This window comes from Myodes glareolus, chromosome 5 (genome assembly GCF_982192425.1).
Source record: "Myodes glareolus chromosome 5, mMyoGla1.1, whole genome shotgun sequence".
NCBI classification, from domain to species: Eukaryota; Metazoa; Chordata; class Mammalia; order Rodentia; family Cricetidae; genus Myodes; species Myodes glareolus.
Window position 1 is genome coordinate 54,194,536 of NC_142030.1, and position 25,842 is coordinate 54,220,377.

At 42.9% G+C, this 25,842-nt stretch overlaps 1 protein-coding gene across 7 annotated transcripts in view; it reads right to left on the bottom strand.

Annotated features, from left to right (window-relative positions):
- Nucleotides 1–25,842, bottom strand: part of Pxk (PX domain containing serine/threonine kinase like) — a 71,853-nt gene that overhangs the window by 4,343 nt on the left and 41,668 nt on the right. For 2 of the 7 annotated variants that reach the window (XM_085687951.2, XM_085687958.2), the window contains exons 8-17: nucleotides 23,430–23,534; nucleotides 22,100–22,201; nucleotides 19,255–19,416; nucleotides 18,897–19,014; nucleotides 17,688–17,766; nucleotides 15,903–15,951; nucleotides 11,977–12,054; nucleotides 11,438–11,524; nucleotides 9,708–9,774; nucleotides 6,313–7,894 (exon numbers count right to left, since the gene is read on the bottom strand). In XM_085687951.2, coding sequence (XP_085544077.1) covers nucleotides 7,605–7,894; nucleotides 9,708–9,774; nucleotides 11,438–11,524; nucleotides 11,977–12,054; nucleotides 15,903–15,951; nucleotides 17,688–17,766; nucleotides 18,897–19,014; nucleotides 19,255–19,416; nucleotides 22,100–22,201; nucleotides 23,430–23,534 — 1,137 coding nt within the window. In that variant the 3' untranslated portion in view covers nucleotides 6,313–7,604. Of the gene's footprint in view, nucleotides 1–825; nucleotides 859–6,312; nucleotides 7,895–9,707; nucleotides 9,775–11,437; nucleotides 11,525–11,976; nucleotides 12,055–15,902; nucleotides 15,952–17,687; nucleotides 17,767–18,896; nucleotides 19,015–19,254; nucleotides 19,417–22,099; nucleotides 22,202–23,429; nucleotides 23,535–25,842 lie in introns of those variants that run through there. The other 5 variants (XM_085687957.2, XM_085687956.2, XM_085687955.2 and 2 more) reach the window with 5 other exon arrangements.

Genomic DNA, 25,842 nt, shown 5'->3' on the forward strand with positions numbered 1-25,842 from the left:
CTAGCTCATGCTCTCTTAGACAAAATCTCAATACTAGCTGATCTAACTTTCCCAGAAGCCTCTCCACCTGGCCCAGTAGGAATGTGGCAGTCAGCTGAGCGCCATTCTGGTACACAAAGAAAAATTATATATTTTAGATCCTGGGAAGGTTGCTGTGCCAGGAACATCTGTAACACTCTTTTGGGAAGGACACTTGGAGTTACCTATTTTTAGGTCAAGTCCAGTAGTCTCTCTAGGTTTCTGGATGGGTAAGCCAACTGGCCACTAGACCATACCAGACCCAGAAGACAGCAGGGACACAGGGACACAGTAGCTCTCAGCTTTTTGGGCCATCTGTGCCTAGGCCTTAGGCAGATGAGGAGACTCATATCTCAAGAATTCCCAAGTGTATGTCAGAACTTTTTGTTTTCTGTCATCAATTATAAAAGCCAGGAGGTTGTAACAACTCAATTGCCGAATACCACGTTTTCTTCAGTAACTAGGAACCAACATTCTGCAGCACAATCTTTAGAGTAACAGTTTACAACATTAAAATGTACTCAGATGCAATCCACTGAGATGCAATTGGAGCTCACATTTCCAAACTAAAATTGGAATGAAAATGAAGAATTTAGAAGGTCATGATGGAAATGAAATGGATACGGATGGAGTGAATGGGGTGGGGGTGGCTTTTAAAGATGCTGTGTTTTCACTGAGATAGTCCAAAAAGGGAGTGCTCTCTGTTCGGCTTCCCATGTCCACCAGTGACACAAATGCATTGGTCCAATCTCACACACAGAAGCACAGCATCTCTAAAGCTGGAGAAGTCAGCAGAGCTTACTTTACCGAAAATTCACGTTCAAAGTGGTGCATGCTCTACTGAAGACAGCAGAGGCGGAAGGAAGGGAGGGAGGAGAGAGAAATAGAGAGACATCATTATTTAGAGTTTAGTGTCATTTAAGCAAACAGTAACAGTAAAATGTTAGTCTGAATTGCATGTTAAATATTCTCACTGCAAAACTAGGGTACACTTAACCACAAACGGTGTGTTGTACCAGCTCAAACATGAACCTTCCAGGATATGGCAAAGGAGCAAGCCACTTTGTTTTTCACACTTTTCTAAGCCAGTTAGATGCTATTTTTATTTACTTACAAGCACAATAGGCACTTCAGAAGAGGAGGCAAGGCCAGTGGTCTGTTCTGCATCTTATTACCAACCAGGGATGTTTATCAAGAGGTTCAACAACGGAAAGCTCACTGTTTTACAAAAAAGTCTTCCACTGTCTAAAATAGACTCTCTTTTTAAGCTGAGAAGAACAAAGTACAGAACAGGTACAGGGGGTTTGTGGGTGGGCGACCTCTCAGGAAGAACTGTGGGATACCATCCCCAGCCCACTTTAGTCTAGTGAAACTTCCAAATGGCAAAAGCAAGGAAATGGCTTTGTTTGTTCTTAAAAACTCGCTAGATTCCAGGTTAAAAGAAAACGATAATGCTTATTTCCCCACACAGTGAGCCCCAGATTTCCTCAGGACAAACAGCAAGAAAGAACATCAGTCTGAGATGGGCCCCTCAATCCCTGCAGCCACAAGACCAACTCTGGAAGAAGCAAAGGAGGTTGGGAACACACAGTCACTCCTTTTTCCTTCACCAGGGGAGAAACCCAAGGAGAAACTCACACCCTTAGAACTGGGGGCGGGGGCATGAGCAGAAAGCAGCATCAGAGAGCAGGCAGAACCAAGGCACTCCCATGGCCAGCCCTGCACGACAGGCAGCCTGCTCAGGGAGAAACACATTGCTCTGTGTGTGCAGCTTTGCTTACTGGATTGAGAGACCAAACAAGACAGTGTGTCTCACTACAGATAGCTCAAGCTGGCCTCAAATTCTGAACCTTCCTGCCTCAGCTTCCCAATATTACATGCATACACTGCCAGGCCTGTGTATAGCTTTTGAAAAGAGATAATTGTTAAAGTTGAATACAAACGTTTTAGTATACACTGGCCTCAGACTTGATTAGACCAGGCAAATTCTACATTTTTTTTTTTTGATTTTTGAGACAGGGTTTCTCTGTAGTTTTTGGTGCCTGTCCTGGAACTAGCTCTTGTAGACCAGGCTGGCCTCGAACTCACAGAGATTCGCCTGCCTCTGCCTCCCAAATGCTGGGATTAAAGGCGTGCGCCACCACCGTCCGGCCTCAAATTCTACATTTTAAGTAAATTCATTTTTCTCAGTAAGTTCAAAGTTCTCTAGATGGTGTACATCCTTACCCCTATTAATTCCTAACTCTCCTTGGCTCTCTCTTCCCTATGCTCTATCATTCTCTAGGCCCATGTTCCAGTTCATCTCCTTAAGCTCTCCAGAGTCCCCACCCTAACCTCATGATTGTTTACTGCTTAGAAAGCCGTGCAGAGTCAGTTCTTTCCTACCATGTGGGTTCCATGGACAGAACTCTGGTTGTTAGACTTGGCAGTAAGCACCTTTACCAACACTGAGCCATCTCCTTGGCCCACAGATCCTTCTAAAAGTCAGCTCTCCAGAAAGCCATATAAAGAGAAGATATCTGCGAGCCTCCACTACGGAAATCTGGAGATAAAGGGTCAGAAGATGAAGTTGGGGAAGGTTAAAAGTGATGGTAGTTTACAGAGATTTTATTTAAAAGAGGAAAAAGGAAACCTGCATAAGACAGGGTCTGAGTTGTGGTTTGACTCAAGGTTTTCAGGACTTTTTCATTTGTGGGGAATGTTTTTCTCTCTGAAAATTACTTGTAGGGTGTTTTATATGTTGATTACCATGCCAAAAGCTTAATTCCTTTATCATGCCTTCACCATTTTTAACTTAGAAGTTCAAATTAATTAGAATTAATTAAAAGTAATTGTTTGATAAAAGACATTAATTAAAGTAAAATAAAACAAGACAGTTTTAAGTTTCTAAGAATGGAACTCATTTGTTTACGGTTACAGAGGACAACTGGTAGAGCCGGCTCTGTGCACTTCAGCAGAGCAGCACTCATGGTCATGATACTCCCTGAAAATCCAGGCACTCAATGAGTGGAGAAAATGAATGGAGGCAGAATCAAGTTCATTCAAATCCTGGATCTTGAAGCTTCCATTATCTGTGACCTTGGTCAAGTTCTCAACTCTACTAGAAGCTCAGTTTTTCTGTGAAATAGAGATAAAACTGGAATCTACTTTTATTGGACAGGAAGAAAGTTGAAGATTAAATAGGACAATGAATACAAATCACTTAGATGTGATTACCGAAAACAACAGTTTTATGTTTCCCCTTTATTTAGTTAGCATCCTTAACATAATCTTGCAAATGTACTTTATAAAAAGAGACAATACATAAAGAGTTTGAGTCTATCCTTGGCTACATGAGATCCCATCTTAACCACTACCTCACAAAAAGGTCTAGAGAGTTAGTTCAGAGGTTAAGAATGCTTGCTGCTCTTCCAGAGTACTTGAGTTCCATCTCTGTCACTCCTATGAGAAGGCTCCCAACTGCTGTAATTCCACGGATCCAACAACTTCTGTTGACCACCCCCAGAATTTGCACAACACATGTGCATGCATCCTCACACACAGACAAACACATAAATGAAAGAGGAAATAAAGACAATAGGCCTGTAGTCTGTTCCCCAAACACAGTGAGAGCAAATATTGTATATGTGCAAACTGGGGCATTTTAAAACACTCAGCTCTACAAATTTTAATCCTTCCCAAAGAGACCTTCATGAGTCATGGAACAATAGAAAAGCATTAGAAAATTTTTCACTGAAACAAACAAACAAACAAATGAGGACCTTACTAAAGAGTATGAGAGAATGCCAGCCACCAAATACAACTGTCACCAGACTTGGGGAAACTGTATTAGTCCCAACAACTTAGTGTGGATCTCAACAAGTACCAACAAGTCCTGCAGAGAGGGTCCCAGGTGCTAGACAGGGCTCATCTGATAATATCTCTTCAGTTGGAAATGCCTGTCACTTCTGCCAAATCCCAAGGAGCTAAAACAAGTTCATCTTGTTCTAGTTACCACGATCACCTACAACTGAAGCTGTGGGGAAGAAATCCCATTCAACTTGCCAACGCTGACCTGCTGCAGTCCCTCCTCTTCTGCAGGGCTTGACCTATCTGCCCCACAAGGCTATACCATGCTCCTCACCCAGGAAAAGTTGAGAGCAGAGCCAGCCTCTACCTCCCAAACTCTTCACCGACAGTGCTTGGCACAGGGCTCAACTCGAGATGCTGCTTGCTGATAAGCCAGCCTTTGATATAGATCTTTGTGGGGGAAGAGAGGATTTGTGACAGGATCTCTCTGTATAGTGTAACCCTGGCTGTCCTATAACTCATTCTGTGAACCAAGCTGGCCTTGAACTCAGCGATCTACCTGCCCCTAGCTCCCAGAGTATTGGGATTAAAGGTATGTGCTACCACTGCCTATTGAGAAAGATCTTTTATTTCAAGGGAACTACTGGGAGAAAACATTACCAGGTTTTAGACCATTAGGAGGAAGGTTCTGTCTGTTTGAACTGTGTCCAACAGTTTGGAGTTTCTGAAGCATTGGACATTAGCCGGAGCCTGTCCGCTTCTCTTTGTAACCCAGGCTACATGAAAGTGTACCTTGAAAATATTTGAAGTAAGCAGACCTACTATGCATATCTGGTTTAGCACCTGAAATGCTAGGCTGCTAGGCAAATGATATAAGATTCATTACAAGGAATAGCCAGTAGAGGTCAGAGCATGGTCTCTGGGATAAATAATTCTGTCAATAATTTGAACAAAATCATTAAAGGGAATAAAGGCACTCCTGACAGCTGCCGTACTTGGGCTTCAAATGTGTTCTCTCCAGTTCACAATACTGCTCCCTGCCACACCCATTGTCCTTAGATGACTCTTTTCCCATATTGACTGACTGCTACAAAAAATTCCATTTTTCTTCTCTCATTCTGAAAGTTACCTCATCTTAGGTAAAGCTGCTATTATATGAGATCACCCGCACTTAAGCACAGGTATCTAGGAGAGTCAGACTATGAATGAAATCAAGCATCCAAAGGCAAAAGTGAGCTGCCCAGAACCACAGCCCACACACAGTGAGTGCTCTGCACACTAGGCAGGCATCTCCGCTAGCCTGGGCAAAGAGTTCTCAGAACCCTCTTTGTTTCCTTAGAGTGTGAAAATGAGAGGAAACTAATACCATATATTAAGCTGGAAATGGTTCAAAACAGTTTGAACAGTAGATTTCCAGAAACTTCTGGTCAGCTCAAACAGTTAATCGACACAAGACATCTCTGTCTATTAAGAAGTTCTTTGCAAAATCTGCTGAGAAAGTCAGAGATAAAAGAATCATCCCCAATGATCTGGCATTTCTGCTCTATAAAACTGGCCCCAGCCCTAGAACACATACAGTAAGTGACCAGTAAACACTCTCAGCCAGCAAGGAGAGAGTCAATCAAACCAGCCTTCTTGCATTCATGTTTTTTTCCAGGAGGTTTAGTCAGTCATTTAAAGGCAGCCAATACCATAAGCATTAGAGAATATTGTACCGTCAGCTCATATACCAATCCTGCCAAAGACTTTCCTTTCAAACAGCTGGAAGAACTCTTCCAAGGACAGCAATAAACTGAGTGGAAAAACCAGCTTCTTAGACTAAATGTTCTTGAATGAATGATTATTCATTCAAGGAGGAAAAGCAAATGTGCTGTCCCTTTGTTTTTACTAGACTGCAAAACTGTTAGAAAGAAGATCTTAGTTCAAAAAGGAAAGGTGAAAGAGTATTGTGAGACTACTCCACAGGACTGTTTTTGTATATAATTTCAAAGACAAATTCTTTGTCAGTATTCTTCCACCAGCAACAACAACAAAGCCAAAAACCCTCACAGTATCTGATTTAATTCACAAGGTGAAACAAAGGTTAGTGATAATTATTCAGATAATTACACGCTTTACAGAGCAGAATAGAGAACAAACGGTTATCCGGAAATCCTTAGTAGGGATATTTCACTCTGTGCTAGGCAGCTTATTAGCTCTGCTGTGACCAACCCACAGCAGGAAGGTCTGCAGGAGAAGCTATGGTAGGACAGTGTAGGACAACAATGTGTTTGCTTTGCCCCAAGACAAGCTCTGACCCAAGGAGACTTGCAAGAAGCTTTTCAGCAAACAGCAAGCTTGAGCCAGAGAGGACTGGGGTCCTGAAACCAGCATGTCCCCTGAGCACTGACCATGGGAACCTAGCCTCTCAACCCCTCCAGAGAACACATGTTTTGCATTTGCAGACGGCCCTCTGGAGAAGAGAGGTGGAGAGGAAGAAGGGCTGTCGCCTTGCACAGTACTGACCTGCTGTGGAGGGTGGAGTTGGAGATGATGGGGATGTGAGAGGTGAGCTGGCCCCAGATCCTGCTGAGAAAAACAGAGAAATCCTCATGGGGACCAAAAACAGACATTTGAAACTTGGCATGAGCAGAAACTCAACATTGTTTGAGAATCTGTTATTAGCCCAGTATGTTCTGTGGAGCAATGTGATGAGGGACAGAAAATATAGGAATTAAGCCGAGCGATGGTGGCGCATGCCTTTAATCCCAGCACTCGGGAGGCAGAGACAGGCGCATCTCTGTGAGTTCGAGGCCAGCCTGGTCTACAAGAGCTAGTTCCAGGACAGCTCCAAAGCCACAGAGAAACCCAGTGGTGACAGGTTTCCCTCCAGTGCAAGGTGTATTTCCTTCACCAGCCTGGCAATGTCTCTGTCTCTCTCTCTGTGTCTCTGTGTCTCTCTCTCTTCTCTTCTCTTCTCTTCTCTTCTCTTCTCTTCTCTTCTCTTCTCTTCTCTTCTCTTCTCTTCTCTTCTCTTCTCTTCCCTTCTGGCCTCTATCCATTCATTCATTACCTGTAACCCTCTCAATGATTATTTTCTCTTACCCTCCCAAGTACTGGGAGCACAGGCCTATCCTATCACATCAGATTCCTTTTCTGAGGCAGGGTCTCTTTCTAAGCAGTTCTGGCTGTCTTGGAACTCACTGTGTAGACCTTGAACTCATAGAGACCCGCCTGCCTCTGGTTCCCAAGCGCTGGGATTAAAGGTGCGCCACCACACCCAACTCAGGCTTTACTCACAGTCATCTCTGTGTCTGAGGCAGAGTCTCATTAAGTAGCCTAAACTAGCTCAACATCCAGGGCACTGTAATTACAGGTAGTGTGTGACCACACCCAGCTCAGTTCTCCCGTGTGTCTCTCAGTATCTCCTCTAGGGTAGGCAAACATCTTCCTATCTGAATTGACCACGGAAAATGAGGCATGACTTGTTGAAGATCAACTTTACCAGCAGGTGCATTCAGTTAGAGAGGTGCAGTCCTAGACCTGGATTTTCTTTACCTTTTTAATTTATTTCTATTTTATGTGCACTCGCATTTGGCCTGCATGCCTGTCTGTTTGAGGGTGTCAAAGTTACAGACAGTTGTGAGTTGCCATGTGGGTGATGGGAATTGAACCCTGGTCCTCTGGAAGAGCTGTCTCTCCAGTCCCATGTAAGACCGTTTCTTACATGAAATTTAGTAAACAACCTTCATTTAGGGTAAAAACCATAAGCAAAATCCAAAATCCCTGTAGCTGGAAAATCTCTAGAAAATATCCCTTCAGCCCAGCAAGGAAGTGGCTCCGACAGCAGAAGCCTCTTGTTTGGAAATAGGAAGGCACAGTCCTGTGGAGAGGACAGCCAGAGCTCCTTCACCTGGAGCCACTAAAGGGAGTGCTGCTGTCATCCAGCACTGAGAAGCCACCACTAGCTCCAAGGCTAGGCTTCCAGCTACATCACTCACAGAGGATGTGCTGGAGCCCCGGGGACACACAGGAGATGGGTCCTGAACAAACCACACCTTGAATTCTCCACAGTACTTCCTTAGCTCGGTGTAGGAGGGTTGGTTTGCTGAAAAGGGAAGAGGCAAAACTCAACAAGGCTGCCTTTCTACTGTTTGCAGCACTAACAGATTTTAAAGACAGAAAACTGGACTTGTGAGTCTAGTTAGGCTGGTAACTAACCTACACATTTCCATCAATAACCAGTACCTGGCTTTCCTAAACTCCTGAGGTGTCTTGGCTATGATTTTTGTTTTTTATTTATTTATTTGATTTTTCAAAACAGTTTCTCTGTGTAGCTCTGGTTGTCCTGGAACTCACTCTGTAGGCCAGGCTGGCTTCAAACAGAGATCTGCCAGCTTCTGCCTCCCAAGTGCTGGGATTAAAGGCATGCCTGGCTAAGATTTTTGTTTTTTAAGACAGGTTTTGTATGTCTTTTAGATTGACTTCAAACTTGCTATGTAGTTGAGGATAACCCTAAACTCCTGATCCTCCTGTTTCTATATCCTACATGCTAAGATTACAAGTATGTGTCACCATGCCTAGTTTATTAGGAGAGAAAGCAGGGTCTTGTGCATGCTAGGTGACCAGTCTGTCAACTAAGGTACATCATTAGCCCTCTCTTGGAATTCTTTGGTGTCCACTCTGTGACATGTGCATGTGAAAGGAAGAGAGCAGGCACAATCTTGGGAAGGGGGCAGGTATCGGCTTTCTCTGATTTACAAAGAACTAGATGAACAGAATCACTAGTGTATAGACATACTGCTTGGATATATGTCTCTACCCCTACCTATAAAAATCCATCCTAAAACTATGGAGCAAGTAGATTTCCAAATATGAAGTTATGTCATAGCAGCTTCTGTCCCCAAGCATGTTGGTCCTTACTGGGACCTCCTCTTTTCCTTCTCCCTGAGCCTAATTCAAGTCTAGGATTCTGTGATAGTGTCATGATCCTCATCCTATTTCTAGTGTCCTAGGATTCGCATTCCAATCTTTCAATTTCCAGCTCTACACACATCTCCGGCATTCTTCAGTTGAGGATAATCTAGCCTTCAAGATACACCTTGATTCTCTTGCATGCCTCTCAGTATCTCCTCTAGTGTAAGCAAACTTCTTATCGGAATTGACCAAGGAAAATGAGTCACGACTTGTGATTGATTGATAAATCAATCCATCGATCGACTGATCCATCCATCCATCCATCCATCCATCCATCCATCCATCCATCCATCCAGTCTCACTACAGTGAGGCCAGGCTGGTCTCCAATTCATGGCCTCAAATAGTCTTAGTCTCCTGAGTAGCTAGGAACACATGCATGCCTAGCCCTTCCACTCACTTTCAAAGCCTTCTGCTTAGTCACCTGTGCCTCCTCACTGGTGTTGAGGAAGAGATGAATGAATGGGCTTCCTCCACACCTGACACTGACAGTGGAGCTTTCAATGCTCACCCTTGGCTCTCTAGCTTCTCACACACTCTCCTCTTTGCATATTCAGCTCCTCCCTTCTTATGGGTCCTTTATCTTCTTAGAGTATAATCAGCTAAACTTCAATTCCCCATTCCCATGCCTCAGCCTCCAGGGGTGAAACTGCGGAGTTATTGAAAACTCCCTTCTCTTCCTCCAACCACATGGGTTCCAGAGCAGAAGGCAAGATTGAGGCGAATTTCCATGTACACAGAAGGGCCTGTTTTTCTTCCCATCAAATGCTCTTATGTCTGACCGACTGAGTTTGGTAGAGAGGTGGGAGTGTGAGCGCTGTCACAATCTGCACTGGTGGCAGAGTTCTAATCTGTGCACTCATCACAGCTCAGTTAAATCTCCACACCACCTACAGAGTCCCGACCTGCACCTCTGCATGCCGGGCTCCGCCACCTAGACTGTTACCTGAGTTATTGGAGTTGTGCTTCACCGGCTGTTCTTCATTGTTCTCAACAGCAGATCGTTTCGATTTCTTTAAAAATAAAAGAAAGGTGGACGGTAAGCAAAGAAAAGGCACACTTTAGTCAAGAGTTAAAAAAATTCCAGATAGACAGTGTAACCAGCTACAGAAAACGGTTTACTCAGCTTCCAACTTAATGCAGTGAAGAAGCCACAGGTCAAAAGGGAAAATGAAACCAGAATGCTGACTTAACTCCCCAAGATGACCATTTCCTCCAAACCAGGAAACTATATGGTCAATTATACTTTTCTCTCTCTCTCTCTCTCTCTCTCTCTCTCTCTGGTGTGTGTGTGTGTGTGTGTGTGTGTGTGTGTGTGTGTGTGTGTGTGTGTGAGAAGTTCCAAACCAGTCATCTGGAAGTGCTTTTAGCTTTCAAGGGGATATAGTAAAAAAATGTGTCATTAAGTGTGCACCATTAGCTTTAGAATTTTCTTCACATACAGCCAAGAACTTAAAAAGAGAACACAGGTACTGTGGGATAATGCTTTTGTACACTGTAAAGATTTGTCACTCATATTGATTTAATAAAACACTAAATGGCCAGTAGCCAGGCAGGAAGTATAGGTGGGGCAACCAGACTAGCAGAATTCTGGGAAGAGAAAAGGCAGAGACACAGTTGCCAGCCAAACACAGAGGAAGCAAGATGAGAATACCTCAGTGAAAAAAGGTACCAACTCACATGGATAAACACAGACAAGAATTAAGGGTTAATTTAAGATGTAAGAGCTAGCTAGGAATATGCCTAAGCCATTGGCTAACAGTATTGTAATTAATATAGTTTCTGTGATTAATCAGATCTGGGTGGCTGGGAAACAAAAGTACAATCTCCATTTACATAATGGTACCCAACGTAGGGCAAAAATTTCCACATAAAGTCTAAAAAAGCTTAAAAAAAGGATTCTAGACATAGAAAATCAGTCAAACACAGATTCTCCAATAGCTGCTGGCTAGCGGCAAATGGAAGCACAGCTCTTTTAAGAAAGGCTTTCTGACTCAGCGTTAAAGGCAAAAATCTCACAGCTCTTTTAATATTGCTTAGCAGATTAAACACTCATGTGCCAAAAAAATAGAGATATACAATAAAAACAGATTCAGACAGAAAACAAAGCCTCTAAACGGTTTACAATGTGCTTAAAATACACATAGGCATAAAGAAAAAGATTTTAAAAATCCTTAAAAAAATAAAATAATTGGATATGATGGCACTCTCCTTTAATCTCAGAACTTGGAAGGCAAAGGCAGGCAAATCTCTGTGAGTTCAAAGCCAGCCTGGTCTACAAAATAAGTTCCAGGACAGCCAAAGACACACTCACAAAACAAACAAACAAACAAAAACCCTGTCTCAAAAAATTAAAAATTAGAAAAGAAAAGAAAAGAAAAGAAAAGAAAAGAAAAAGCCACACACACACAAGGCCTGGTGGTGGTGGCGGCGCACGCCTTTAATCCCAGCACTCGGAGACAGAGGCAGGCGGATCTCTGTGAGTTCGAGGCCAGCCTGGTCTACAAGAGCTAGTTGCAGGACTGGCTCCAAAGCAACACAGAGAAACCTTTTCTCAAAAAACCAAAAAAAAAAAATAAAAATAAAAATAAAAGAAAAGAAAAAAAGAAAAAAAAAGCCACACAAAAATAAAAAATAAGTGTAGTTTCCACTTACACACAGGGACAACAGGCTTACCTTTCGAGCTAGGATCTTTCTCCTTTTCCTTTCTTCCTCAGACCCATGGTGTGACTGAGCTCTTGTTAGTCTTCGATGCTGGTGAATCTTTAAGAGATGACAATCCCCTATAAGTGTAAGCAAATCCTATCTACAGCAGGATCCTAAGGAGACATCTATGTGTATGATCACATTAAACTGATAGGGTAAACAGGCCTCTCTTAGCCTGCTGTCAGTCTCGTGGCTATGTCAAGATCTATGGGAGAAGGGTTTGCTAAGTGATGATCCTTCTCACTTTCCCGTTCCTTCTACCCTTGCTAGAAAAATGTGGCCCTGGAGTGCTGCCAACCACTCCACCCAGGAAACCCTACCACGGGTGTGTGCCTGTTCCTCACAGACGGAGGGCTGGACTGTAAGATATGGTACTTTGCGTTACAGCACTTAGCCCATAATCTGGTTGAGAGCAACTATGCACACAATGTTTACAGTCACAGCCAATCACTGTGAGCCTCACGGCAGGGAACAGGGACACTAACAGTGAAGGGCTACTGCCAGCTTACCTGCTTCTGTTCTTCCATGAGTCTCTTTTCTATACATTCTTTGGCAATTCTCAATGCCTCTTTTAATTTTGTGGGAATCTGAAAGAAGTAGTACATGAACTAATGATTGAAGTGGTTGGAGTCTCTGGAGTCCTGAACACACTCAGCAGTAGCCATAATCACACGGGAAGTCCTCTAGAACAGAACCAGTTAAAACTGCACACTCCATATACGTCAGCTATACTCACCTTGACAGAACTTTCGGGCAACAAATGTAAAAATAAATAAATAATAAACCATAAACACAATATGCTTCAAATAATTCAAGGGGTTCCAGAATTGCCAAAGTAATCTCAAAGTAAGTCAACACAGGTGCAAGACCGAAATATAATACTTAAAACTGCAGAGCTGTTACAGCACAGGGAAGGGGCACTGTGGCACTGGGTTTGTCAATGCTTGCTTTCTTCCTCCTCCTTCAGACAGGGCTTCTCTGTGTAGCCCTGGCTGTTCTGGAACTTACTCAGTAGAGCAGACTGGCCTCAAACTCACAGATAAATCTGCCTCTGCCTCCCAGGTACCACCCCCACCAGGCTAATATTTTCTTTTTACTCAAAAAATTAATTTACTTATTCATTTGTCTGTCTTTGTTTTGAGGACAGCGTCTCCTGGCCTTGAACTCACTCTGAAGCACAAGCAAACTTGAATGAATTTGCGATCCTTCTGCTGCAGCTTCCTCAGTTGCTGTTTGCTCACCCATCTCCAGGACTGGCTCTCGTTCTCTCTCTGTCTCTCTCTGTCTCTCTCTGTCTCTGTCTCTCTCTGTCTCTGTCTCTCTCTCTCTCTCTCTCTCTCTCTCTCTCTCTCTCTCGGTTTTTCGAGACAATGTTTCTCTATGTAACAGTCCTAGCAGTTCTGAAACTCAACTCTGTGGACCAGGTTGGCCTCGAACTCAGAGATCCCCGCCTACCTCTGCCTCCTGAGTGCTGGGATTAAAAGTGTGTGCCACCACTGCCTGACTGGCCCATTTTCTTAAGGGAGGATCTTACTGCACGGCCCAAAATAGCCTGATATTTTTGCCTAATCTGACTTTGAACTAATGATCCTCTTGCCTCAGAGATTACAGGCACACACTACCCTACCCAGCTGGAAAGGATTTCTTGGATATGAGACCAAAAACATAGGCAATAAAAGAAAACAATGAATAACTTGGACTCATTAAAATTAAAACTTGTTCAACAAAGGACACCACCAACAAGGACTTAATATAAAAGAACTTCTGCAAATGAGGAACAAAAAATATGAAACCCAATTTAAAATGGGAAGAGTTTTAATAAAATTTCTTCAAAGAAAATATATAAATGATAAAAAAAATCTGCATTATCAAATGGTCTTTTTACCAGGTTAAAAAAAGATGTTCAATACTGAAGAAAAAGAAATACAAATTAAATTCACACTAAGATAGCATGTCACTTCACAGCTATTATGATGGCCACTATCAAAAAAACATAAATCACGTCTGCATGGTAGCACATTCCTTTAATCCCAGCACTTGAGAAGCCAAGGTAGGAGAATAAGTTCCATGCTAGCCTGGGCTATAGCAAGTTTCAGGCAGACTTGAGCTACATAGTGAGACCCTGTTGCAAAAAACAGACAAATAAGAACAAGATTTTTTTTTATTATACAATACTTTGTATTTTTTTACATACTAATCCCAGTTTCGCCTCCCTCTCTCCCTACCTTCCCCTCATCAGCTCTGCTTCTCAGAGAGACTAAGGCCTCCCCTAGGAATTCAACTAAGTCTGTCCCACCACCTTGTTGAGGCAGGACCATGTCTCCCCTGCCCCTGTGCCTAGGCTGACAAGGTATCTCTCCATAGAGAGTGGGCTCCACAAAGTCAGTTCATACATTAGGGTTAGATCCTGGTCCCACTGCCAGTGGTTCCACATACTGCCCACGACAAACCATTGTCACCTGCATTCAGGGGGCCTAGTTCAGTCCTATGAAGGTTCCCTAGCTGTTAGTCCTGAGTCAGTGTGCTACCACTAGCTCAGATCAGTTGATTCTACGAGTTTCCCCACCATGGTCTTGACCCCTTTGTTATTATTGCTCCTCCCTCTCTTCGACTGTACTCCGGGAGCTCGGCCCAGCAGTTAGCTGTGGATCTCTGCATCTGCTTCCATCTGTTTCTGGATGAGGGTTCTGGCTTCTCTGGGGTTGTGGACTGTAGGCTGGTTATCCTTTGCTTTATGTTTGATATCCACTTATGAACAAGTACATACTATACATATATACTGTATTTGTCTTTCTGAGTCTGGGTTACCTCACTCAAGATGTTTTTTCCCCAGTTCTGTCCATTTGGACTTGGGTTTGGTGCACGGCAACAGATATGGGTCTATTTGCATTCTTCTACGTGTTGATATCCAGTTAGACCAGCACAATTTGTTAAAGATGTTTTCTTATTTCCAGTTTATACTTTTAGCTTCTTTATCAAAAATCAGGTATTCATAGGTGTGTGGGTTAATATCAGGGTCTTCGATTTGATTCCATTTGTCCACCTGCCTGTTTTATGCCTGTAGCTCTATATTAGAGTTTGAAGTTAGGGATGCTGATGCCTCCAGAAGTTCCTTTATTGTACAGGGCTGTTTTGGTCCTGGGTTTTTTGCTTTTCCATGTGAAATTTAGTATTGTTCTTTCGAGGTTTGTGAAGAATTGTGCTGGGATTTTGATGGGAATTGCATTGAATCTGTAGATTGCTTTTGGTAAGAATGCCATTTTTACTGTTAATCCTACCTATCCATGAGCATGGGAGATCTTTCCACTTTCTGATACCCTTTTCAATTTCGTTATTCAAAGACTTAAAGCTCTTGGTCATACAGGTCTTTCACTTATTTTGTTAGAGTTATCTCTAGATATAATAAGGAATTATAACTAGTTTGGCTAAAAGAAAGGCTAGTGGTTAAGAGCACCTTCTGTTCTTGCATAGGTTCCCAGGACCGTCATGGCTGCTCAAGGCCATTTAACTATACCTGTAATTTTAGGGGATCTAATGCCCTTTCCTGGCTTCTGCAGGCACCAGACGTGTGTGTAGTACATAGACAAATATGCAGGCAAAACACTCATACATATAAAAAAGAGTAACAAGTCTTGGAAGGGATGTAGAGAATCTAGAATTTTGTGTACTGTCAGTATGATGATACAACCATTGGGGAAACCAATATGGAGATTCCTAAAACAAAAACGACAACTGAAAGACCATATGAGGAGGTAGAAATTTGACTGCCATCGGGGAGAGCCAGGGGTGCTGCTGCTTCCCATGCTGCAGTGTACCAGCCAACGCCCCCCCCCCCCCCCGCCTTTCTGGAGACGGACATGGCCCTGAACATCAGACTGTTACTAGCATCCACAGAGCAGTGTGAGGCCTGATTCTGGCTTTTCAGTTACAAGCCCATGATTGTCCTACCACACCACTGCTTCTCTTGAGACTTCTTTCCAGGTTTTTCTTTAGATTCAGATGTTTGGGTTTATACTCTATCTTCCAGATCCCACTATTTTGTTGATATTAGTCTACATAATTATTCACTTTCAACATTATTACAACGCCTTGATACATTTTACTTTTATTTTTAAATATATGCACTATAGCTAGACATGGTGGTGTATGCCTATAGCCCAGCATTAGGAAGGCAGACATAAGAGAATTGCTGCGAGTTTTAGGCCATCCAAGTCTGCTAAAACAAACAAAAACAAAAAACAAAACAAAACAAAAAACCCAAACAAACCCCAAATCAAATCAACTCCATGCATCACAAATGACCAAAACAATAACTAGCTACAGGATATTTAGATTGTTTCCCAATTTTTTATATATGACTATTTTATAGTTTTTAAAATTTTTCAAGGCCAATTTACTTATGCAACAAATCCAAAATTTATATAATTTGCTTTACCTTAAACTGTGGCTTTTCAGAAGTTGTTAGTAAAACATCACTGAATAATCTATAAGAAAAGAAACAAATGTATAAGGCCCTGGGTTTAATTCTGGTGACATGAAGAAGATAATATTTCTTAAACCAGAAACACTCTCTGGGGCAGGTAAGAGCAGCTCAGGACAGCTCAGTCCCTGAGTCAGCCCAGTCCAGCACTACGTTTGTTAGTTAAGGCAAAGGCATTTAAACATCACTGGCTGTGCCCTCAGAGATGGTATTAGGGAGGGGACCAGGTCAGTTATACTTAATACTATGAGCAATATAATATTTGTAAAAAAAAAAAACACAAAACTTCATAAACCCCAGTTTCCAAAATGTTGCAAATAATATATTTAGTAGATATTTCTAAACAGAATTTTTTTTCTTGCCTCAGAAAAGGTTGTTTATTCTATAACTTAGTACATTTTGAATTGTCATGATTAGACTCTAAGAGAAAAACAATTTCCTTCTGTTTCTCATACTTCATTCTAAAGCAGCAGTTTCTGGATTGTATTCTTTCTTCAAAGGTGTGTTATTAAAAACAGCAGCGGGAGGAACCCAAACAGCTCCAGTCAGAAGACTTGCTTGGGTAGTGCCCAAGTGGTTAAGGGATCTTAATTGAGAATTCTTGTCTAAAGACAGTAATTCAGCCCATGCAGAAATGGCAGTTGCCTTTCCCAGGGTACTTGAGTCTTGGCCCTCCCCTGCAGCTCATCCACTGACTTCCAAGCCTCACATTTCCACTAAACATAGTCACACCTCTTCAGCTATGGTTCTCAAAGCCCATGGGGCGCAAAGATTTAGAAGACAAAACATGCTTGTTGCTGGGACTGGGGACAAGCAGAGACCTGGGGAAGGGAATCCAGTGCACACTCAAATACATCAGCCTCACACTGCTCCCTAGCCAAATGCACTTTGACTTCGGAGTCTGGGAAATGTTGCAGTTTTCAGAGTGGACCCGTTCTTTCACATGAACATGGTCATCAGTGGCTGCTGGCTTGGAAACATCCACGGACAAGGGCTTGTTTCTTCTGCTCACCAGCCTGGCCTACAGCAGGCTTCTCTAACCATATTAGAAGAAGGGATGAAGGACCTGAAGTTAGTCATATCACTTTTCCCCCAACTTTATTGGTTGCTGTTACTACTTCCTGAATAACTTTGCTAAACAACATGCTGGTGCAGACCGAGCAGGCCGAGCTAGGGAAATTTCTCAACATGCGGAAGAAGCTTGCCCAAGTCCTCCTGGAATAAGGAATGAAGCTGAGATCCATTCACAAGTTTGTCTGACTTCAGTGATACCACCCTTAGCCTCTCTATGAAGGAACAGTGCCTAAATGAGGGGTCCCAGGGAGGTATCAGCTCTCTCAACTCTTCATAACTCTGTTGACAGGAGGTCTTTTGAGTATAAGACCCTTAGCACAAGGTTTGGTACATGTTAGCTAGCAGCTGAATAAGTAGTGCCCAATGATGAAATGAACAAGCAAAAGCCCAGGAGTTACACACACACATACATACACACACACACACACACACACACACACACACACACGGAAAGGACAGTGGTGTTCTAGGACAGCAAGTGGACTAAGCAGAGAGGACACAAAGCAAAGTCATGGTATCATGCTGTATGGAACTCACAATAAGCCGGTCACTTCAACCCTGCTGGAACCACCACTGAGTCTTTACCATGGTACTGGGCTCTGGGCACAGTGGTCCAAGATTCAGCACAGTTATGAAGATTACAACCAATGCATATGATTGACTTACGGCATCTGTAAGAGCCGGGAGACGGTAGGCATGCCATTTTTACAGGCTTCACAAGACAGCGTAGACTCCAACACGGCCACTTGAAATGAACAGATACACATTTTAGTTCCACAGAACACTCTCTAAGATCCACTTGCTGAGGAAAAGTTTGACATCTCTTTGCAACAACTGTCTGCAGGCTGATCAGGACAGTGTCAAAAACTCTTCACACACAGACAGATGGCATTTGTGGGAGGGATGGGAAATGCTGGCATTTTCAATGATTCAAAAGAAATGTCTCAGAAACCACATGCTGACAGAAAGCTAAGTATACTCCAAGGATAAACAGAGAAAAGCACCAAGATTCTATTCATACAATTGTTCTCTTTAGAGAGAAGCAAACATTATGCAGAAGTAAAATTCTGAACTTGAGAGATTTTGTTGCTTTCTTGCTTTTAATGGAAACCAGCAAAGTGCTGTCACTTCATCATCCAACACGATGCTACAAGTGAAGGACCAGATTCTCCTACTCACAGGCTACTGTTCAAACTCATCAGGAAACAGTCCCAGGGTCTGTTCTCTTGAACTGCCTCATTTGGCACAGTGAAACTTGATGGAATGATTTGCATGTCAAGCAGAGTGTTCCAAAAGCTACCTTGGGCCCTCTTTCTTTCAGACTTGAGCTCTGAGCTGGCCACTCAGAAGATGGGAGGGTCTGAGGTGCGTTTATAACAGTCCTTATGCCTCATCTGTCCTTTGGCCTCATTAGTCTCCTTGGGTAAGGCTGTATCGGCTCCTTGACCCCACTTACCTGAGAATGTGGAGGCTCGGATGGCTAGCTAAGCCCTTACTTTCCAGGTCTCCAGCCACGGCTCTCAAGTTCCGTCCAGGTCCCATTTCCAGTTTGGACGGGACTCTGACAAGTGCCTAGCTCCTCAAGTCTGACTTCAAGTTGCTTGACCCTCGCTTTTCTTCTAATTAAATCCCAAGCTGGCCATAGTTCTCTTTCCACCCTACTGTTTCCAGAATTATAATCCAGCTTAGAGGAGCTGTGCCAAAGGCTTGAGACAGCTGGACAGACAGACAAGCTGTCTGAATATTTACTGATGTGTGCTCTGTCTAAGGAGGATGACAACTTCCTCTGTATCTTTCTCGGACTTTGGAAAGAGGTTAAGAAGCTCTGCAGACTACCAGGTCCCAGCAGACCCCACTCCCAAGCTCTATACTGACCCACAGCCATGGATGGTGCAGGAGGAAAGGAGTCAACAGGCACGGAGTCTGGAGGTCGTCCATAAGTCATTTCATACAGTAAATGGCCAAAGCAGTGGACGTCTATACTTTCCAATGTCTGGGGAAGAAAGAGCAGTGCCATGTTCACCCTTCAGTCATTAGCCCTCAGTGCTAGGTCATTTTCAATCACTTCTCTTCCCTTCCTTGTCCCACCCACCATTCCATCTTTGCCTCCTAAAGATCAGCAATGCTCCATGAGAGCAATGGGAACAAGGTACGCTCTAACTATATTTTCCACTTCATGATGTATAGGGTAATCTATACCTAAACACAGACCCGCCATGACTGTCACACTTACATTGATTTTCCTGAACTGTGTGAAGTAGGATCGGTAGAAGGAAGGAAGACCCAATAAGGAATTTTCAAGATCCAGCAGCCGGCAAGTGTTGCCATCCATCATCACATTCGCTGCATGAAGGTGGCCATAAGGGAATCCCTTGTCATGGAGAAACTTTAGTACCTATAAAAAAATATGTGCACACTGAATTGGCCCCAATTCATTCCCATATAACATAGCTTAAATTCATGTTTTAAAGATTTTTTTAAAGAAACTGGATGGTGGTGGTGCACACCTTTAATCCCAGCACTCAAGAGGCAGAGGCAGGCAGACCTCTGAATTCAAAGTCAGCCTGGTCTACAAAGTGAGTTCCAGGACAGGGTGGTTAGAGAAACTCTGTCTCACAAAACCAAAACCCAACTCCCTCCTCCTCTTGCCACCCGAAAAAAAAAAAAAAAAAAAGACAGGGGAGCAACATGGCTCAGGGTAAAAGGTAACCACTGAATCTGACAAACTGAGGTCAATCCTTGGGGCAGGCATAGAGGAAAGAAGAGAACTGACTCCCAAATTGTCCTCTGACCACATGTGTGCTGTAGTATGCACACAGCCACACATAAACAAACAAGTAAATAAATGTAAAAAGGAAACCATTTCAGCTGGGCATGTAGCTCAGTAGCAGTTTTCTCACCAGGCAGGAGGCTAGGAGTTAACCCCTCAGCAAAAGATAAAATGCCGATTCCATCCTTTCTTTGGAAAAAGGAGCTATACTGAGTGCCTCCAGGCTGTGAGACTGGAGGATACAACACCAAATGCCCTCTTTTCCCGGATGAAGAGAATTAGCTCGGAGGGAACAGCTCTGATAGTGAAAGGTTCTGCTTTGGGAACTTCCTGGTGCCAGCAGGCTAGCTCTTTTTCTGAGAGAGTCCCCATTCCACCTGCATGGACTCATAAAAGCTATGGCACTAGTGTCTCCGCCAATCACTTAGGGAAAGGGTTAAACTGAGAACATCTCAGGTTCAATATCTACTTGGGACATATTTGGTAATAAAAATACAAAGTAGGTTTCTGGCCTCTCCAAAAGGAGCAAACTTTTCAGCTTCAACTTAGGAAAGAGCGACTCCCTCAGCAACAGCTGTGCATATGTCCCCACAAGGACCCGAGGATCTGAGCAGTGGTGGGGAGGTGTGCCCAGCAATCCAGAAAAGACAGAAGGAGATACAGAAACAGCTCTTTCCAGCTGGCTTTAAAAATCTCATCCTTAAAAAAAAAAAAAGGATTAATTACTCTTGCCACTGGGCAGGGCAGTGGTGTAGTGTGCCATTAAGCCCAGCACTCAGGAGGCAGAGACAGGTGGATTTCTTGAGTTTGAGGCCAGCCTGGTTTACAGAGCGAGTTTTAAGACACCCAAGGCCACACAGACAAACCTTGCATTGAAAAATAAATAAGTAAATAAAATTTATTCTTTTTAAAACCTGTAATGCATAAAATATATTGCTAGCAGTATATATATGTAAATTTATAGTTAAATATAAATAACATGGAAAAGGGGCTGGTAAAATGGCTCAGTGGATTAAAGTGCCTGTACATAAGCAAGAAGACCTAATTTTGGATCTCCAGCACATGGAAGCTTGCATCTGTAACTCCAGTTCTGAGGCAGAAGGGAAAGACAAGTGGATCCCTGGAGCTTATTGGTCAATCAGCCTAGGCAACTGGTGAACTCCAGGTTCAGTGAGAAATCCTGTTTCAAAAAATGGATAATGACAGGAAGACACCTGCTGTTGACCTCTGACCTTCACATGTGTGCCCACACAAAAACACATATGTATGTATGCATGGTACCTACCTATCTATATACACACACACATATACAGAACATGGGACACAGAACTCTATCCATCCATCCATCCATCCATCTATAGAACATGGAGCACAGAGAACTATGCTTAAATCTCTACAGATGGGTTTGGACAATCCAAGAAGCCTAGGAAATATTATATAGAGAGGATGACAAGACCAAAGTTAATACTCTCTTCTCCCTCTCCTTCTCCTCCATTTCTCTCTTGGTGTTGAGAATTATTTTGTGCCTCGAACCACTAAAACACACTGTCCAGTTGAGCTATATCTCCATCCAGCCCAAACAGGAAAAAGCCTTTACAGTTCTGTTAAGAAGACATATGGGGTCAGGCACGGTGGTGCATTCCTTTAATTCTAGCACATAGAGGCATGTAGAACCCTGAGTTCAAAGTTAGTCTGGTTCTATACAATGTACTCCAGGCCAGGCAGAGTTACACTTTTTCTCAAAAAAAAAAAAAAAAATCTTGGGCTAGATGACCTGAGTTCAATCTATGAACCTGAGTAAAGGTAGTGGAGATAGGGAATTGACTTCACAAAGATGTCCTTTGATTTTTGACTCACACATAGCATGGCTTACTTACCCACACTCAAACTTCTAGAACTTTATAGATCTAAATTACTACTAGCTTCATCTCAAATATTTGCTTGTTGGGGCAAAATAAAGCAATGCTATCAAGGTATAGATAAATAAAACAATATCTCTGCTTTTGGATATTGCCAGGGAACTTTCCCATATGAAAACTGCCATTCTAGGGGTTGCAGAAATGAATGGCTCAGCAGTTAAGATCACTTGTTGTTCTTCCAAAGACCAAAGTTTGGTTCCTCATACTGCTGTTGGATGGCTTATAACAACTTGTAACTTCAGCATCAGGGGATGACATCCTCTTCGGTCTTCTACAGAGGGAGGCCTCCACACATGTGACAGATATACACACACAAAATAAATCTTTAAAAAAATTGTAATTTTGGATGAAACATGAGTGCAATTTAAACAAAATCAAATATGTCTTACCTCTAATATCTGCCGTCCATATGTCTTTATTTGCTGGAGTTCCAGACCCTGGGTTTTTTTGGGGTTGCAGTACTTCTTTAGGAAGGGGTCCTTTGGTTTTGCCTTTACAAAAGAACCAAGAATACATAAGTAACAGAAGAGCCAATTTTTACCCTGGGGCTTCCTGGAATGTAAGTTCTGTATGGGACTAAAGGTGCCAGGGCCCCAGCACACAGGATGTGGGGCTTGTTGTATTATGTAATTCAATAGTCTGTAGCTGAGATACAGAGGCTGACTGGGCTCTATTTCTTCTGTATCTGAGGGACTACATACTTGGCCTCATCCTGGGCAATTCCTAAACTCTTGCCTACTGTTAGAATTCTCCAGGACTGCTTTTTTTTTCTCCCTCCCCACTCCATGGAATTTCTCTGTGTAACAGCCCTTGCTGTACCGGGACTCAGTCTGTAGACCAGACTGGCCTCAAACTCTCTGTGATCTGCCTGGAATTCACTCAGTAGACCGCCTGGCCTAGGACTGCTTTTTTTTCTTCTTTTAAAGATTTACTTACTGATTTATTTAATGTATATGAGTGCTCTGAGTGTTCTATCTGCATGTACACCCTTATGCCAGAAGAGGGCACCAGATCTCACTTCAGATGGTTGTGAGCCACCATGTGATTGCTGGGAATTGAACTCAGGACCCCAAAAGAGCAGCCAGTGCTCTTAACCTAACTAAGTGTCATCTCTCTAACCCAAAAATGGCATCTTTTTTTAAAAAATTTTTTTTTTGAGATAGGGTTTCTCTGTGTATCTTTGGCTGTCCTGTCCTGAACTCTGTAGACCAGGCTGGCCTCAGAGATCCACCTGCCTCTGTCTCCCAAATTCTTGGATTAACCATGTGCCACCACACCCAGCTCAACTTCTGGAATTTTATGTATCAAGAAACAGTAACAGGTTCTAAGGTACTGTGGGATGGTCTTTCTGTATGCTGTGAATATGTGTTGCTCTTATTGGTTGATAAATAAAGGGGTTTTGGCATATAGCAAGGTAGGATAGAGCCAGGTGGGAAATCCAAGCAGAGACACAGGAGAAGAAGGGGTGGAGTCTGAGAGACGTTAGCCAGCCACCAAGGTAACAAACCATGAACCACATGGCAAAGCATAGATTTAAATGTATGGGTTAATTTAAATATAAGAGCTAGCTAATAATAAGTCTGAGCCATCAGCCAACCACTTATAAGTAATATTAATCCTCTGAGTGGTTATTTAGAACAGGCAGGTGGGAGATAAACCTCCAATCACACTAAGGGACTGAAGAACTTTATAAGCATGAACTTGGTTTATAAGTAATACCTTGTAGATCAGATCCTTCAACGTTCCTTTCTCATTAAAGGTTCTAATCAGCAATGCTGAGGATTCATTAGCCGTGGCAAAGGTAACCCGATATATGTAAGGGTGCTGCCAAAACAGAAAAGAAATTCCGGTTGGTTTACATCAGGATTTATGATTCATGATCTGGTTATGTAGAGTCAAACACCATGTTGGTGGTTTAGGTTTGTACAGTGACATTCCCTGAACACACACTACTTTCAAGATAGTAGATGATCAACTAGCTCCTTCCTCAGATGAGAGAAAGACGGGAAGACGTCTTGACAAGCTTTACGCAGAGCTCCGCTTGGTTAAGCCCCTCATGTAAAGTCTCTGCTCCTCAAGGAAGACAGGCTCCTCATGGAAGGTCTCACTTTGCTGTGTGCATTCAGAGTTAGGGCAAAATCATGGTGGCAAAGAGGAAAAGGGTGGAGTTTGGGGAAAATGTAACCTGATAAGAACACAGCTAAGTCACAGAACAGCTAAGCGGGAGACCAGGGCTCACAGCCGGACCACTTACTCTGCACTGCTGTCTGGGTGTCAAGGCAGGGAGCGTAACAACTAGAGAAAAGCATGAGCAGTGTGCTTTGCATCCTGGCTTTTTTCAGAAGCCAGTAGCATGAACTTCCCTGAGCTCCTAGTATCTTCCTCAGATGGGGACTTTAATGTCAACCAAGCAAGGTGAGGGGAAGGCAAATTTTTTAAAGACTTAAAAGTCTTCCTATAACCTGGAACTTTGGGTACATGGACCAAAAGACTAACTGCTTTTGGTAACCTGGTAATCACAGGCTAATCAGCTGACCTTTACAGAAAAATGCATTATTTATTATTATTACACAGTCCTAATCCAAGACCTTGCTTAGATTACCAAAAGTATACATTCAAAGTATGTCTGAGGTCTAGGCTGCAAAGGGTTGACATTGTCTGTATTCTAGAAGGAGCTGCTTGTGGACTGAGCCACCAAGCCCAACTCATGTGTATTTCTTACTTGCACTATGTTGGGGAGAGGATTGTTTTGTTATTTGAGACAAAGTCTCGCTATGTAGCTCAGGTTGGTCTTGAACTGGTAACTCTTCTACCTCTGCCTCTGCCTCCCAAATACTGGTATGACAGCTTGGATCAATACCCCAAGTGTTCTTTTTTTAATTGTTTTAATTTTTTAGATTTATTTATTTTTATCTCATGTATATGATTGTATATGCATTACATGTGTGCCTGGTGCCTATAGTCAGAAGTGGATGACAGATCTCTAGAACTGAAATTATGGATGGTTGTGAACTACCTCATGGGTGCTCAAAATCAAACCAGGTCCTCTCCAAGAACAAGTGCTCTTAACCTCTGAGCCATCTCTCCAGTCTCTTCCTTCTTGTTTTTGTTTTGTTTCCTAAACATTCATTGAAAGTAATTTAAATCCCAGTGGTAGGTGAGCCTGGTGGTGCAGGTCTATAACAACAGACTCAGGTAGGGACAGGAAGCTCACAAGTTCAAGCCCTGTTTGGGCTACAGAGTGAGTTCAAGGTCAATCTGGGGAATTTAGTGAGACCCCATCTTAAAATAAATGGTAAATTATGGCTGGGGCATAGTTCAGTGGTGGAGCATACCTACCACACACAAAGCCCTAGGTTCAATCTCAATTACTGCAAACAACAGTAACAAAACAAAAATCTGGGTGCTGAAAGCCTGTCAGACAATCAGATGAACTCAAGGCCACAGTATTTTTCTTGAACATAAATTACATATCATTAATATTTGGCCTCATTGTCTTTCTTTTCTTTCTTTCTTTTTTTTGAGACTGGGTTTCTCTGTGAAACAGTCCTAGCTGTCCTGGAACTCACTTTGTAGAACAGGCTGCCCTCAAACTCACAGAGATCTGCCTGCTTCTGCCTCCCGAGTGCTGGGATTAAAGGCATGTGCCGCCCCACCCAGTGGCCTCACTGCTTTAGCAAGGTCTTCAAAGGTAAACTTGCTAATCTAACCAATCTAAGCAGACAAGTGAGTGTGACTGTGCTCACTCCACAAGCAGCTAATTGTAGAGTGTGGCAAACAGGAGGTGGTGTCACTATTAACCCACCTGCAGGCCAGACTTCAGTCTTTGCTAAAGACGTTCTGTACATATTCTGAATCTATCAGAGTCCTTTCTTCTAAAAAACGGCCTTAGATTGAGACTGTGTATTAATACAAGTAATACGTTTCCAGCTGTCTAGCCTGTGAAAGGTACCTGAGACAGTAAAGTGGCTACTTAGTCATTCCTTCACTCAGGTGGTTACCTAGAGACTGAGCAGTTAGCCTTGTGCTAGAAAGAGACCTTGGGAGTACCACTGTTCAAACATTAAACAGAAGAGGTTCTTGGGCAGTGGTAGCACATGCCTTTAATGTCGGCAATCGGGAGGCAGAGGTG